The sequence below is a fragment of the Pseudorasbora parva genome, chromosome 10 (genome assembly GCF_024679245.1).
Source record: "Pseudorasbora parva isolate DD20220531a chromosome 10, ASM2467924v1, whole genome shotgun sequence".
Classification (NCBI taxonomy): Eukaryota; Metazoa; Chordata; class Actinopteri; order Cypriniformes; family Gobionidae; genus Pseudorasbora; species Pseudorasbora parva.
In genome coordinates, this window is record NC_090181.1 from 24,978,039 (window position 1) to 24,992,565 (window position 14,527).

Genomic DNA, 14,527 nt, shown 5'->3' on the forward strand with positions numbered 1-14,527 from the left:
TATATATATCAGATGTAGATATGCTTATTAGTTAGTAAGGTAGTTGTTATATCATTTAAGTTTTGGTATTGGGTAGAATTAGGGGTGTATAATAGGGCATTAATATGTGCTTTATAAATACTAATAAAGCTAATAAGCAGGATTTTTTTTGCATAGTTTTTACATTAAGTTTGGGTTTATTTTTATTTTTTTATATTTTCATAAAATGTGTATAATTGGCTATACTGGCATACTGAATAACAAAATTCATATACTCCTTTGAACTTTGTTTGCATTAAAAATACTCAATAAAATTGATGATATTGTTATCTAATAAGTTTATAACTTGTTTTAAATTAATATATTAAAGCTTGCAAATCACTTCATCAAATGTTCTGGACACAAATGTTATATTGTAGAGAGGTGAAACAGCACTGCACATGGCAGCAAGGGCTGGCCAAGCTGATGTCGTCAGATACCTGCTACAAAATGGTGCTAAAGTTGACATCAAAGCCAAGGTGAGACACACAAGCTCAAAGCTCAAATTTGAATAAACCACTGTCCACATCCCTCCACATCCCACCACACACACACACACACACACACACACACACACACACACACACACACACACACACACACACACACACACACAATTCGAATATGACAGATAAAAGTGCTTTGCCGTGTTGCCTCTCATCTCTCTCTCTAATTCCATTACGACAATTTCTAGGATGACCAAACAGCCCTGCATATAGCTAGCCGCCTGGGAAAGATGGATATCGTGCAGCAGTTGCTGCAGAAGGGGGCACTATCCAATGCTGCCACCACCTCTGGCTACACCCCTCTTCACCTCGCTGCCCGTGAGGGTCATCAGGAGATAGCAGCTCTCCTGCTGGAGCAGGGAACCTCCCTCTCTGCAACAACTAAGGTGTGTGTGTGTGTATTTGTGTTTGTGCTTGTGCTGTGTACCCATATACAGTGGGGTTCAAACATCCTCGACTGTTTGGAGGATTCAAGCTGACTCTGTCATGGGAATCTTTTTCATTGTTTTTTGTTTGCTTTCTTTCTACATGCCCATATATATACATCCACAGAAAGGATTCACTCCCCTGCATGTGGCGGCAAAGTATGGGCAGTTGGAAGTGGCCAATCTTCTACTGCAAAAGAAAGCTGCACCGGATGCAGCAGGCAAGGTTGGTGAACATATGCATATATTATGCATGTTTGGGTCACATTTGTACAGTAATGTAACATGACATAATACATTGTGCATTTGATAATACAGCTTGGTCGTATCCCAAATGGTGTATTTATGTGGACTTGCCTTGGCTTTTTAAAGTCCATAAAAGTCCAAAATGAAGGCTTTGGTAAAATATAATATAATATAAATACAATAAAAAATTTTTTTTTTTTTAAAGTCAGAATACATGGCTACTTCTGAATGTCCTTCAATAGAGAAACCTGCTTTTTGTAGACTGATGGTGTAGTTACAACATCTACCAGCAGGGGCTAACTGGGCCACACTAACCAGAAAAACCATGACTAAGCCACAAGGACAGAGGCCTCATTTGGGACAGGACCTTCATTTGTCTTCGTCTGTTCATCTGTGTCAACCTTCCTCCAAATGGTTCCTCCTTACAAGTCTTGAACTATAAAGTATAACTGTCATCCACATAACTATCTTTATTTAGAGACTCACAGAGCTGATGAGTTTTGCTGTTTTTTTCTAAGTCTCATTACATCAGCTATGCTGTCATGAAGGTCTGGGTTTCCTTAACAAAGATTAAGCTTTTTAATACGCACAACAATAGAATACAGATGTACAGATATATAACATACAAGCTTGATCTGTATTAAGGAAAGACACACCCATCCTGTGAAAGTTGTTTTCTCACTTCACATAATGTGTGAGCTCATTGCTGCTTGCTTAATATGGAGACCCACCCTGCAGAAAATTATAAATAAATAAAAAGATAAATAAATGTAATAATAGTAAAATAAATAACCAAATGATAAAGCTAAAATATTTTTATCCTACATTCCTTTTTTTCAATGAGAAAATCTTGCATATCCCGGGCTGCATTTCCCAAAAGCATTGCAAGCCTACAGTAAACCTAACCAAGATTTTCTCTGTGATTACAAAATAAACACAGGCATTAGATTAGAAACCTACCAGCCACTGGGTATCATCAATCTTAAATCTGTCAACTTTAAGGAAGGAAGGATTACATAAATTGCTGGATTCAGCTTCGTGTTTCAATTTCTGGTTGCTACAAAATCATTTGACATAATGCAAATAATATAAAATAAATTCCAGTTCTCCAGTTGATCTGCCACATCCTGTCACAAACTCTGATATCGCTTAGTAGGATCTGACGCTTCCATACGTGAGCTGTCAAACAATGATGCACTGGAGCTATGCAAGGGCCGTCTCCTTCACGTGTCACACAGATAAATAAATTAATAAATTAATAAATTAATAAATTAATAAATTAATAAATTAATAAATTAATAAATTAATAAATTAAAAATATATGGAATAAAGAAATGATTAAAAAAATGCATAAATAAATGGGGGAAAAATTAAAAAACAAATAAAATAATAAATGAAGAAAAAAGTAAAACAAAAATAAATTAAATTAAATTAAAAATTATAAAAATGTAAAATTGTAATAATTTTTTGTTTTATCAAACCATTTATTATTTTATTTTATCTATTTTAATATTATTATTTGTATACATGTTATATATTATACATTTGAAATAATTGTATATTTTTAATTTCTGCAGGTTTGGTCCTCTATAATCTTAATTTGGTTTGCTGGGATTTCTTCCCCCTTATCTTTAACATGGTTGTGTGTGTGTGTGTGTGTGTGTGTGTGTGTGTGTGTGTGTGTGTGTGTGTGTGTGTGTGTGTGTGTGTGTGTGTGTGTGTGTCTGTGTGTACATCCATTCGTGTGCACACCCATGTACTGTATGCGCTGACATACATGCATGCGTCCTATATTTGTGTGTATGTGTGTTGCATGCTGGCGTGGGTGCTTGTGATCGTGCTGGGGTCTGTGTGTATTATAGACTGGGTTAACACCGCTGCATGTGGCTGCTCACTATGATAATCAGAGAGTGGCTCTGTTACTGCTGGACCAGGGAGCATCTCCTCATTCTGCAGCGAAGGTACGAGATTGGGTTGCTGGACTAACCCTACCATGCTGACCCTACATAACAATCACATCTCAATTGTTACAATGTGCTGTTTGTGACTTTTTTTGCCGTTCAAATCACATTTTGAACATTCTGAGGATGTCATGAAGGCTGAAAGTTGCTTCAAGCTAAATAAACTAAACTAACTCCCCACTAACTGAACCACAACAGCACGGAAGCGACCATATTCTCATATTAAGCTCTGCAGAAATCATTTTCTTACTCATAAATTTTTATTTTGTATTTAGTAAACATATCTAAAACAGTCAGGATCATTTTATTTGAGTAACAAATTGTGTAAGATATAAATGTTTGTTGTCAGAGAATGTCTTCAATACATTTTGCAAAGAGATGGGAGGGAAAATATATTTCAATGGTTTTGTGTTTTTTTTTAAATGTATTTATTTTTAACAGGAAGACAAAACTTTTGCGCAAAGATTCTCGAGGGAACACAAAACTTTCGCGCAAAGATTCTTGAGGGAACACAAAACTTTTGCGCAAAGATTCTTGAGGGAACATAAAACTTTTGCGAGTGAATTCAAAGTTTCTTGGGTGAATGCAAACGTTTTTAAATATAATTGTTCCTCCTATGTATCTCATTTTCTTTCTCCATGACCTTGTCCTTTTTGATTTATGCTCAAGGAGGGGGGAAAAATCATGTAAACTGATCTGTTTTTGAATTTTAGACAATTTTATGAAAAACAAGACAAAAATATGGATTAAGTATATTATTTTTGCAGTTGTAAATGTTATGGCATGCTTTTTTCCCAGAGTTGATGTACCTTGAGAGCTGTTAATGTAATCTCCATGTTAACAGGTTGGGAATTTGGAGTGGAATGAAGTGCTTGGTTACTTCTTACAGTCTTTTTGCAGTCTCTGCTTGGTTTGTGTAATCAAGAAAAGTGCTAGAAAAAAAATGATTGCGTGCTTGCATAATATTTCAAATAAAAAAATGTACTGAAACTTTGCATCTTGTTTCTCTCATTCTTTGTAGAATGGCTACACGCCTCTCCACATTGCGGCTAAAAAGAATCAATTGGAGATTGGGACAACGTTGCTGGAATATGGGGCGGAGTGTAACACAATGACCCGGCAGGGCATCAGCCCCCTCCACCTGGCAGCACAGGAGGGCAGTGTGGACCTAGTCTCCTTGCTGCTCAGCAAACATGCAAATGTTAATATGGGCAATAAGGTACTTATTTATTTTATTAAGTACATACTTACATACTTACACTTACATATACATAGAGCACAATATTGGAGATAAAAGTACTTTGACTGATGGTGTGTGTTTGTAAAACAGAACGGTCTCAAACCGTTGCACCTGGCTGCACAGGATGACAGGGCAGGCGTTGCTGAAGTGCTGTTGAACCACGGAGCAGAAATTGATGGCCAAACCAAGGTCAGGGGTCCAATTTTGTGGCGTTTTATATAGATTACATAAGCAGCGCGAGCAGACTGATTCATTCAGAGGTTTATTGTCAACTGTTTTATGTAACAGTGTCTGATATTCACTTGAACTTGTTTTTCTCCTAATAGAGCGGTTACACGCCGTTGCATGTGGCGTGTCACTATGGCAACATGAAGATGGCCAACTTCCTGTTAGAGAATCAGGCCAGGCCTAATGCTAAAACAAAAGTGAGTCTGTTTGTAGCTTGTCAAAAGATATATTATCTTGTTTTGCATGTAAACTAACTCTCACTTTTTTGTGCATAGAACGGTTACACACCTCTTCACCAGGCAGCGCAGCAAGGCCACACCCACATCATTAATATGCTGCTTCAGTATGGAGCTTCAGCCAATGAGCTCACAGTGGTGAGTACTGAGGCATAAGATTTAAAAAAAAAAAAACTTTATTCAGCAATAATTAATTAAATTGATCAAAAGTAACAGTAGAGACTTTAACATTGTTAAAAATAACGGTTAAATAAATGCTGTTCTTTAGAACTTAATATGTATTAAATAATACTGAAAAAATATATTGCACTTTACACAAAAATAATAAAGTAAGTGTATACTGGTGTGAGGTCGGGACAAATAGCAAACCACAACAATCCAATGGTCAAAACAATTCCCATGGACAAAATCAAGTCCCGTCCTACATTTCTTCTTGTTCGAGAAGCCTTTTCACTCCAATATTTTTATATATAATTTTCAACAATGATATTAATAAGAAATGCTTATTGAGCACCAAATCAGTATATTGGAATTACATAACATGCTCAAGTACAAAACAGTTATTTAAAGGGATAGTTCACTTTAAAATTTAAATTATGTCATCCTTTACTCACCCTTAAGTTGTTTCAAACCTGTATGAATTTCTTTCTTCAGCTGAACACAAGGGAATATTTTTTGAAGAATGTAAGTAACCAAACAGTTAAAGGGTTAGTTCACCCAGAAATGAAATTGATGTCATTAATGACTCACCCTAATGTCGTTCCTCACCCGTAAGACCTCCGTTCATCTTCGGAACACAGATTAAGATATTTTATATTTAGTCCGAGAGTGTATGCAAGTTTATGCACACTTTACTGTCCATGTTCAGAAAGGAAATAAAAACATCATCAAAGTAGTCCATATGTGACATCAGTGGGTTAATTAGATTCATGACCGTTGAAATTTTTATTTGAGGTTTGAAAACAAACGCGGAAGGGAAGACAATGTTGAATAATGTGGTAGTTTTTGTTATTTTTGGACCAAAATGTATTTGCGATGCTTCAAGAGTTTCTAACTAACTGATGTCACATATGGACTACTGTGATGATGTTTTTATTCCCTTTCTGGACATGGACAGTAAAGTGTGCATACACTTAGATACGCTGTAGGACTAAATATAAAATATCTTAAACTGTGTTCTGAAGATGAACGGCGGTCTTACTGGTGTGGAACGACATTAGGGTGAGTCATTAATGAAATAAATTTCCTTTTTGGGTGAACTAACACTTTAACTGGAGCCACTGACTTCCATAGTAGGAAAAAAAATACTATGGAAGTCAATGGCTCCAGTTAACTGTTTAGTTACTGGCATTCTTCAAAATATCTTCCCTTGTGTTCAGCTGAAGAAAGAAATTCATACAGGTTAGAAACAACTTGAGGGCGAGTAAAGGATGACAGAATTTTACCCCTTTTATTTTTGAACTATCCCTTAAAAGCTGTAATAATACATCACATTATTGCTGTTTTTACTGTATTTGTGTGAGCATAAGAGACTTCTTTCAAAAACATAATCAGACCCCACGTTTTTTAATGGTCATGTGCCTTTCCTATCTCCCCCTTTTACTCACATTTAGCATGTTGCATAGAATGAAAGTACATAAGAAATGCCTCATTTACAGATAATATAGTATACAGTCATGTTTTGTGTTTGTGGCAGAATGGGAACACGGCTCTCTCCATCGCTCGGCGACTTGGGTACATCTCCGTAGTGGACACGCTGAGAGGAGTTACAGATGAAAACCTCACTGCCACGGTAACATACTCCTGACCACCCCTTCTACTTCCCTTAACATCCTTTACCACAGCAACAGTGTAATATGGAAGCCTGTTTTCACCACTAAATAAAAAACATACAAAGAGTAATTGCGACTTTATTTAAGAATTCTGACTTTTTTTCTCACAATTGCTAGTTAAAGTGTCTCAATTTTTACTTTTTTTCTCATAAATGCGAGTTATAAAGTTAGAATTCTGAGATATAAACTTGCAATTGCGTGATATAAAGTCGGAATTCTGAGATATAAACTCGCAATTGCCTGATATAGTCAGAATTTTGACTTTATATCATGCAATTGAGAGTTTATCTCAGAATTCCGACTTTATATCAAAGAGTTCTGACTTTAAAACTCGCTATTGTGAGAGAAAAAAAGTCAGAATTCTGATATAAAAAGTCACGCTTACACTTTGTATTTTTTTATTTTGTGGCAGAAACGGGCTTCCATGATGTCCACAATCAACTTTAGAATACTAGGCAATTGATTTTTTAAATGGAATTCACTGTTTAATTCTTTGTCATATGCACACCAAGCAACTACATCATGCAAATTAGTTTTTACATTATTTCATAATTTCAGTCCATGTTTTTTTTTAATTTATTACTCCTCATTTAGAATATTGGATATAATGTATTTTATTTTTCAATCTATATAAGATATTAAATCATTCATTCTTATTTCTTCTAATTACCTTTAAATTACCTTTGCTGAAAAATGTTAATTTTAAATAATATATAATTTTTGTTTTTATTTTAGTTTTTTTATTTGCAATTTATTGGTTATTGGCCATAACATGAAAATAAAATCCAAAATGTTTCCATTGATAGTTTGTCATTGATTTTTAAAGTTGTCAAATTATGTCATAATATCAATATAATTTGCTGTTTTTTGATATTTATTTATTTATTGGTGGATGTCTCACTATCTCTAACTGTTGTATTTTTCATGTTTTTCATTTTTGACCAGCCTGTAACTGAGAAACACAAGATCAATGTCCCGGAGACCATGAATGAGTTCCTCGACATGTCTGATGATGAAGGTAAACACACAAACACACACGTTGGGTTTCCATGTTTTTTGGGGGATTTTTTATTCTCTCTACACTAATCCTACCCCTAAACCTACCTATCACAGAAAACTTTCTGCATTTTGTCCCCATAAAGTAGGGTTTACCAGGACCACACACACACACACACACACACACACACACACACAGACACACACACACACACACACACACACACACACACACACACACACACACACACACACACACACACACACACACACACACACACACACACACACACACACACACACACACACACACAACATTTCACTCTTTCTTTGCTAAATATATGGGTTTATACTGCTGAAAAATGCTCTTTACTCTGCTGTGACCATATGCGCACTGAGTCAGTGAGGCAGCTGTTGAAATATTATTTTTTAAAGTCTTGCATCCATTGGTATATTAAAATTTAGTTATTTTTACAGTTGCCTCACTAGCTTGCACCATGATCACTGGGCTAACACTATCTGCCTTCATTATTCTGTGTGAGTGAGTGTGTGAGCGTGTATGTTTAACTTATTGCTGTGTACTGTATGTTTGACAGCTGTGAAAGATCATGAAGCCCAGACTGATGGGGAAGAAGGTACACACTTTCGTAGTTCTGTTTTTTCTCCCTTTTTTAATCATCCCTGGCTTCACGCACACACTCGCTCGGCTTAGATGCGTTCCTCACGCCTTGCTTTGCAGTGCACTGTGTGTTTCCTTGAATCTATATGCACATAACCAGAGTGTGATTGCTGTGATTTCCTGTGAATGCTAACTCAACACAGACTATAAACACATATTTACAAAGCTCACACATAGATGCACAATAGCAGATGCCCCAAAAAGCCTGTATGTGACTCATACAGTTACCTGGGATACAGTGAAGCTGACATGCAGTGGATCAGGAGGAGAAGAAAACACTCAATGTGTTGATTATGATGCCAAACTCACTCTCTCATCTCCTGGTGCAACGCTGAAATATTTAGGAGCTTAATGTCCTTCTCTGCACCCCTCTCTATGGTTACGCAGAGAGCTGAAGGTGTCAGGTTACCATTTGTGTCAGCAGATACGCTTTTAATCCCGCAGGTGACACTGACTTGGCCCACAGGTGTCACCCCTCTACCTGAGAGTGAGAGAGACAAGCAAAATAATCAGAGAGGGATACAGAGATAATATCAGAATATAAGAAAGCAATATAATGCAGAAGTCTAGTGTTGAAACTGCTGTCTGATCAGTATGCTGAGAGATTAAGTGTGCATGTATGTGAGTGTGTTAGCAGCAGACGACTATAATATATCTATAGGTTATCCTGTAAGTTGTCTGTGTAATCCTATTGAGCGGTGCAGGCAGGCCTCATGTCGGTCAGAAGTAATGAACACTCCACCTTTGATCTCTAAATCTGATTTTGTGACTCATACACACACCTGTTTGTTGTCATATTTTGGCGGAGACTGACTAATGACGTCTATTGTTTTTATTTTACGCTAATTATATTTTCTGTAACCCTAGCCCTTCCTTACAGAATTGTCTTTGCATTTCTACATTTTAATTAACACAACAACATTTCTATGTTTAGTTTAGTTCAATTGGACCCACTTTAAATTTGGTGGTTTAAATCATGTTTTATAATTTTAGCAGTTTAATAGTTAATTATGGGGACATTTGATGAATGCAAATCCTGTTCCCACCTACATACAACAAAGAGTAGTGCCAAATACAGAAAAATACACATGATTAAAATGAGAAGTTGTGTGCATAACTGTAGGTACAGTATATACTTGAAAGAAGAGTGTAGCCTAATGTTCTTTAGCACTTTGTAATGAGTAGAATGTTCTACAGTGACTCTGAATGTGACATACAGCCTACATTAGCTGATGGACCACCATACAGTATATTTTATTTCAGCTGTATATGTCATTAATCAGTTTTATTTTTATTTTATTTCAGCTGTATATGTCATTAATCAGTTTTTTTCCATTTTTTTATTTGTATATATTAAACAGTTTTTAATCGTTGGGGTATTAGTTAACAGTAGCAACACTGGAATATACCTGTTAACTGTACGATTCTGGGCTGAGTTTCAGTCGTAGCTCCCAAATTAGGTTTGTTGACACCTACAATACTGTAAAGCCTAAAATTATATGCTCACATAATAATGTTATGCTTTACACTATAGTGTTCCTCGCTGTCCACAAGTTCGTTTTCAACATTCTATTTGTGACGATGTTTTAATATTTGACCCCCAGAACCGGCAGCGCACACACACATTAGAGAAGTGCTGGCATTGTCTCCCTCCCTTCATTCTCCTGAGAGAACTATGTTGACAGTACTTGGTGTCTTATTACCACCTTGCACTTGCTGCTAGACCTGCAAAATCTTCGGCAGCACACACACACCGGACCTGCTGCTGCTGCGTCTGTGTGTGTGCGTGTGTGTGTGTGTGCTTGCGCACGCGGGAGGCTGGAAAAAGAGCAGAGCTCCCCTGACATGTGAGAGTGCAGCTTTGGTAGATCCTCCTTCGCTTGACCAAGGCTGCCTTGTGATTTAACTTTTACCGGGCGAATGAACGGATGTAAATCTCGCACATCCAGTGCCACGAGAGTTCTGGTCGACTTGGGACGACCGACTCTCACATGATCAACCGGAATAGACCAACCTCGCCATCAGTCATTTTCTCAGAGGATATAGGCTTCATTGAGAACGCAGCGAACAATCGGGGGAATACGCCAATTCAGGATATATCAGTATCGGAGTGGGATATGGCAGCGCTTTTATGTGAGTGTTTGATACGGACGGTCGGTGTGTCAGAATACTGCGGTGTTTTGGGGCTCTGCTGCATACTGTATTCACCGGCCGGACGCTCCTCGGATATTTTATCCAAACGAACACTTTTAAAACTCAGAATGACGTCAAATGCCGTGTCTTCTATTTCTAGACAGGGTCACCTATTAGTCTTTGTCATGCGTGTTCGTTGTCATTAAGTCGTTAATTCGGTACCGGAGTAGAAAGGAATTAGCGAGCCGGTTAGGGAAACGGAGGAGTTCTGTAGCGGGAGGGGAGGGGCTGCAGCACGGAGAGAGAGGACAAGCAGAAGTCGCGTTTATGAGAGATACGAAAAAGTCTTTGGCTGTGTCGCTAAAGAAACATTGATAAACCTTTGCTTACCTAGATGTCATTTTGTGCATCATAGGCGACCTAATCTTGTAAAATAACGACAGTCTGAAAACCTTGAGGTGAATGTTAAATGTTAATGATAATATCTAATTAGCAACGAGGTTGAGACGCAGTAGTTGCTCGTTTTATCGCACGCAATATTAACAGTTTTATGTTTATAGATATAACTGCTTTGTTGGTTTCGACGGTTACACATACTGTTACAATTAATTAACAAACTAAGTTATACAAACTAACAATCCTAAACTAGTTCGTGGATGTAAGTAGATTGTAAAGCTGTTCTGTGAACAACACTTAACAGAAAAACGAACCATCTTAGCTGAGTTAAAAAGTTTTTTTCTCCCCCCCCCCTTCTTTTTCTTTCTTTCATTAGATATAGGCAATAAAAGCTGATATAGGCTATCATAAATCACATCATATAAAACTTAACTTATGAAATTAATTTGATCAGTTTTTTATTGTCATTTCTACATTTTCTATGCTGCCAGTTTAGATGATTTCTGATCTTACCTGATTCTGGTCTCCCAGCTTGACCTGCATGTAGCCTATAAGTGCTCCAACCCTTTAAACCCAGCAAATATACCATGCTGAGTGTGAGAGACCTGCAAACCAGCATAGCCTGGTTTTAGCGATTTTTATTTTATTTCATCCGGTTTAAGAAACTCTTAGGGGTGTTATGGAAACTTGCTTTATAGCAAGAGACGTGTATAGCAGTATCTATAGCGTATCCTGATGCAGCAGTAACAGCTTCCTCCATGTTTTTGTGAAATATTGCCACCTAAGCTTCTGTTATTCACAGTGGGACAGAAAAAACACCCAGGTGTTATGTGACATAGATTAATAATCTAGAAGCTACGAGCTGGATGTTTGCATGACACAAGAAGACTGTATGGGCTGGTAGGTTCATGTCACAAGAGATGATCCACAAATTATTACCAGTGTGCATTCGAGCAAGACACTTAACCTCGGATTGCTCTAGTGGGACTGTCTCTTGGCAATAATTGTACTGTAAGTCGCTTTGGGTTTTATTTAATTAGAAGAACAAAGTGGAACTGATTGCCGCAGCTACTGATGGGTCACCTTACCCGTTCACCTTCAAGTGAGCTCACCTTAGGCCTGTCTCATCCCTGCAGGTGAAGATGCGATGACTGGCGAGACTGAGAAGTATCTTCGGCCACAGGACCTGAGGGAGTTGGGGGATGACTCCCTGCCGCAGGAGGGGTACATGGGTTTCAGTATTGGAGCCCGCTCTGCCAGGTAATAGCACGTGTATACTTAATTTATATGGATGCTCGCTTTTTTGTGAAGCTGTTTGTTACTTTTGCAATGGTTCTCCATGAGTGGCAAATATATTGTGTTGCAAGTTGTTATGGCAGATGTAGATGGAGGTGAAGAGTTCAGTGGGACTTCTCATAAAAGGCATGTAGACAGTGCTAGCAAGTAACCAAACTAAAACACCAAGTCGAAGATGTGGGCTTATTGTTTGAATGACAGGACTTGTGTTTTGGCTTTCAGTCTGCATTAATAATCATGCTTCAAGAACTGAAGAATGGTAGGAAATATTGAGGGAAAGCCAAATCTCGGTCAGATTCACTGTGCATTCAGCGATGTCAGTCTTCATATCCGGTTGTTTACTGGAAATAAACACACTGGAACTTTGGTTCTCAGGAAACTATTCAACTCACCATGTGCCATTCAAGTTAAAGTGTGCATGACACAAGTGTTTTTAGATGGCAATAAAATGATGAGAAATTATGCAAATAGAAACAGAAAAACACCTGTTGTACTTTCAATGCAGACAATAATCTTTACAGTATTTAATATTTTGGAACAGACTATATACAGTAATATGCTATTATCCCACTTTAGGCAAAATTTTAGCATGTTCTACTGCTGGGCAAATTTCCCTGAATTTTTAATAATTTTATGATTTTATCAAACATGAAAACAAAAGACAAAAAAGTTCCCGGTTGTTGTAAAAAACAGTCACATTGGTATTTCACAGTATTCGTGAAAATATTATCAGATTAATTAGAGATATACAATGAAAAATAGATTTGTAAAGATGACTATTGCAGCAAGTTCTATTTCAGCTTTAAGAAAGTATAGAGGATACTTAAAACTTCAGTCCGTATGTGTTTTGCCTCTTTGTCACCATCTCACGGCTATCTGAATCTAATGTTTTGAGGAATATGTGTAGGAAGTCACACTGGTGTGGATACTGTACTTCAGAATTACAAGTACTACGCCTTGGAAGTATGACCAGAATAATAATTTTCACTGGAAAATGCCATCTGAACAAGTAGGCTAAATAACATGCCTAACTTGTTTTGTACTGACTAAAAAAAGAGTTCTACATTAAATATAATGGTGATTAAATCTAATGATTGCAAAGTTGCCTCATTACATTAAACCGTGCAAATGATTATTATTGTTATACTTTGTTCTCAAATTGTTAATGTTAACAACATCAACATTGCATGACTGCATTTAGTGTGTATTAGCGTTATCTAACTAGCATTATCTACCCAATAAACCATTCAAATGCCTTACCTGTCCAGCAGAAAAAAAGCAATCTCTGGGTACAGTTTAAACCTATTCAAAACACTGAAGCTGCGTCCGAAACTATATAGTATGCAAAAAACATCTGTGGTGTTTTGTCATCTTGGGAGTCTGCAGTTTATCATTGCAGATGGATGATACATGTAGGTGAGAGAGACACTAGGATGAAAAGGTACCAGTCCTGTCATGTAAGAATTATGTGGCACAATGCAGCCTAATTTTCTCTTGTTGAACAGGACGTTTAGTTCTGATTGGCTGGCTTTTGTGTGCCAGGGGTTATATCATTCGAGGACATGGAATAAATGACTGAAAGCAATGACATCATCACAGGGAAGGGAACGCTGAGTGACAAAGCCTGGAAAGTGCGGGACTGTTTGTGTGAACACGTTCAGGTGTGATGTGATGGATACAGACCTTCAGTCTCTTATCACCTTTAGTTATGATGGATTGATTGAATTGATCATTTCAGTTTTGTTCTCAGAACTCGTGTAGCTCAGATGGAAGCATTTGCTCTATGGTTTGCTGTATTTGGATAGTGACACAAGGCATTAAATAGTCAAATGGGAGTCAAATTAGCGGTATATATTACTGATATGATTATTTAGTTTGCAAAATACTATCCCAGCTGCTTAGCCAAGGTAAGACGTACGTTTTCATGTTTGAGAAATGAGTTTTGATTGCATTACAAATGCTTATTGCTATTTGGTTTGTTAGTTTGATGTTTCTAAATGTCATCAATGATATTCTACTCTACAGAGATTCATATTTTCTGCCTCTTTTGTTTTTGTTAACATCAGCCTGGCATTGTTTGCTCTTAGATAGGGCTACTGCTATTTTTTGCCATACACGCACCCAGTCCTGTCTAGGAGCACAACACATGCGGTGGCAGAGCCTCAGTGCCATGCTTAACTCTCACTGCTTTGCCACGTCCAGTACATTTTACTCTTTTCTCTTTCTTCGCTTCTCTCACTTTTTCTAGCCCCAGGATAAGGTAAGAGTGATATCTTTCCCTCTGCCTTTCTCTCTCTGTGTCTTTTGCCTTCTCTCTCTGTAGCTGTCGTTTCTG

At 37.4% G+C, this 14,527-nt stretch overlaps 1 protein-coding gene across 9 annotated transcripts in view; it reads left to right on the forward strand.

The window, feature by feature from the left end:
• The window catches only part of ank3a (ankyrin 3a), a 118,302-nt gene that overhangs the window by 48,061 nt on the left and 55,714 nt on the right, over positions 1 to 14,527 (forward strand). For 8 of the 9 annotated variants that reach the window (XM_067455649.1, XM_067455648.1, XM_067455650.1 and 5 more), the window contains exons 14-25: positions 399 to 497; positions 713 to 910; positions 1,077 to 1,175; positions 3,058 to 3,156; positions 4,178 to 4,375; positions 4,487 to 4,585; positions 4,723 to 4,821; positions 4,900 to 4,998; positions 6,557 to 6,652; positions 7,638 to 7,710; positions 8,285 to 8,323; positions 12,033 to 12,156. In XM_067455649.1, coding sequence (XP_067311750.1) covers positions 399 to 497; positions 713 to 910; positions 1,077 to 1,175; positions 3,058 to 3,156; positions 4,178 to 4,375; positions 4,487 to 4,585; positions 4,723 to 4,821; positions 4,900 to 4,998; positions 6,557 to 6,652; positions 7,638 to 7,710; positions 8,285 to 8,323; positions 12,033 to 12,156 — 1,322 coding nt within the window. Of the gene's footprint in view, positions 1 to 398; positions 498 to 712; positions 911 to 1,076; positions 1,176 to 3,057; positions 3,157 to 4,177; positions 4,376 to 4,486; positions 4,586 to 4,722; positions 4,822 to 4,899; positions 4,999 to 6,556; positions 6,653 to 7,637; positions 7,711 to 8,284; positions 8,324 to 12,032; positions 12,157 to 14,440; positions 14,453 to 14,527 lie in introns of all 9 variants that reach the window. The other variant, XM_067455656.1, reaches the window with a different exon arrangement.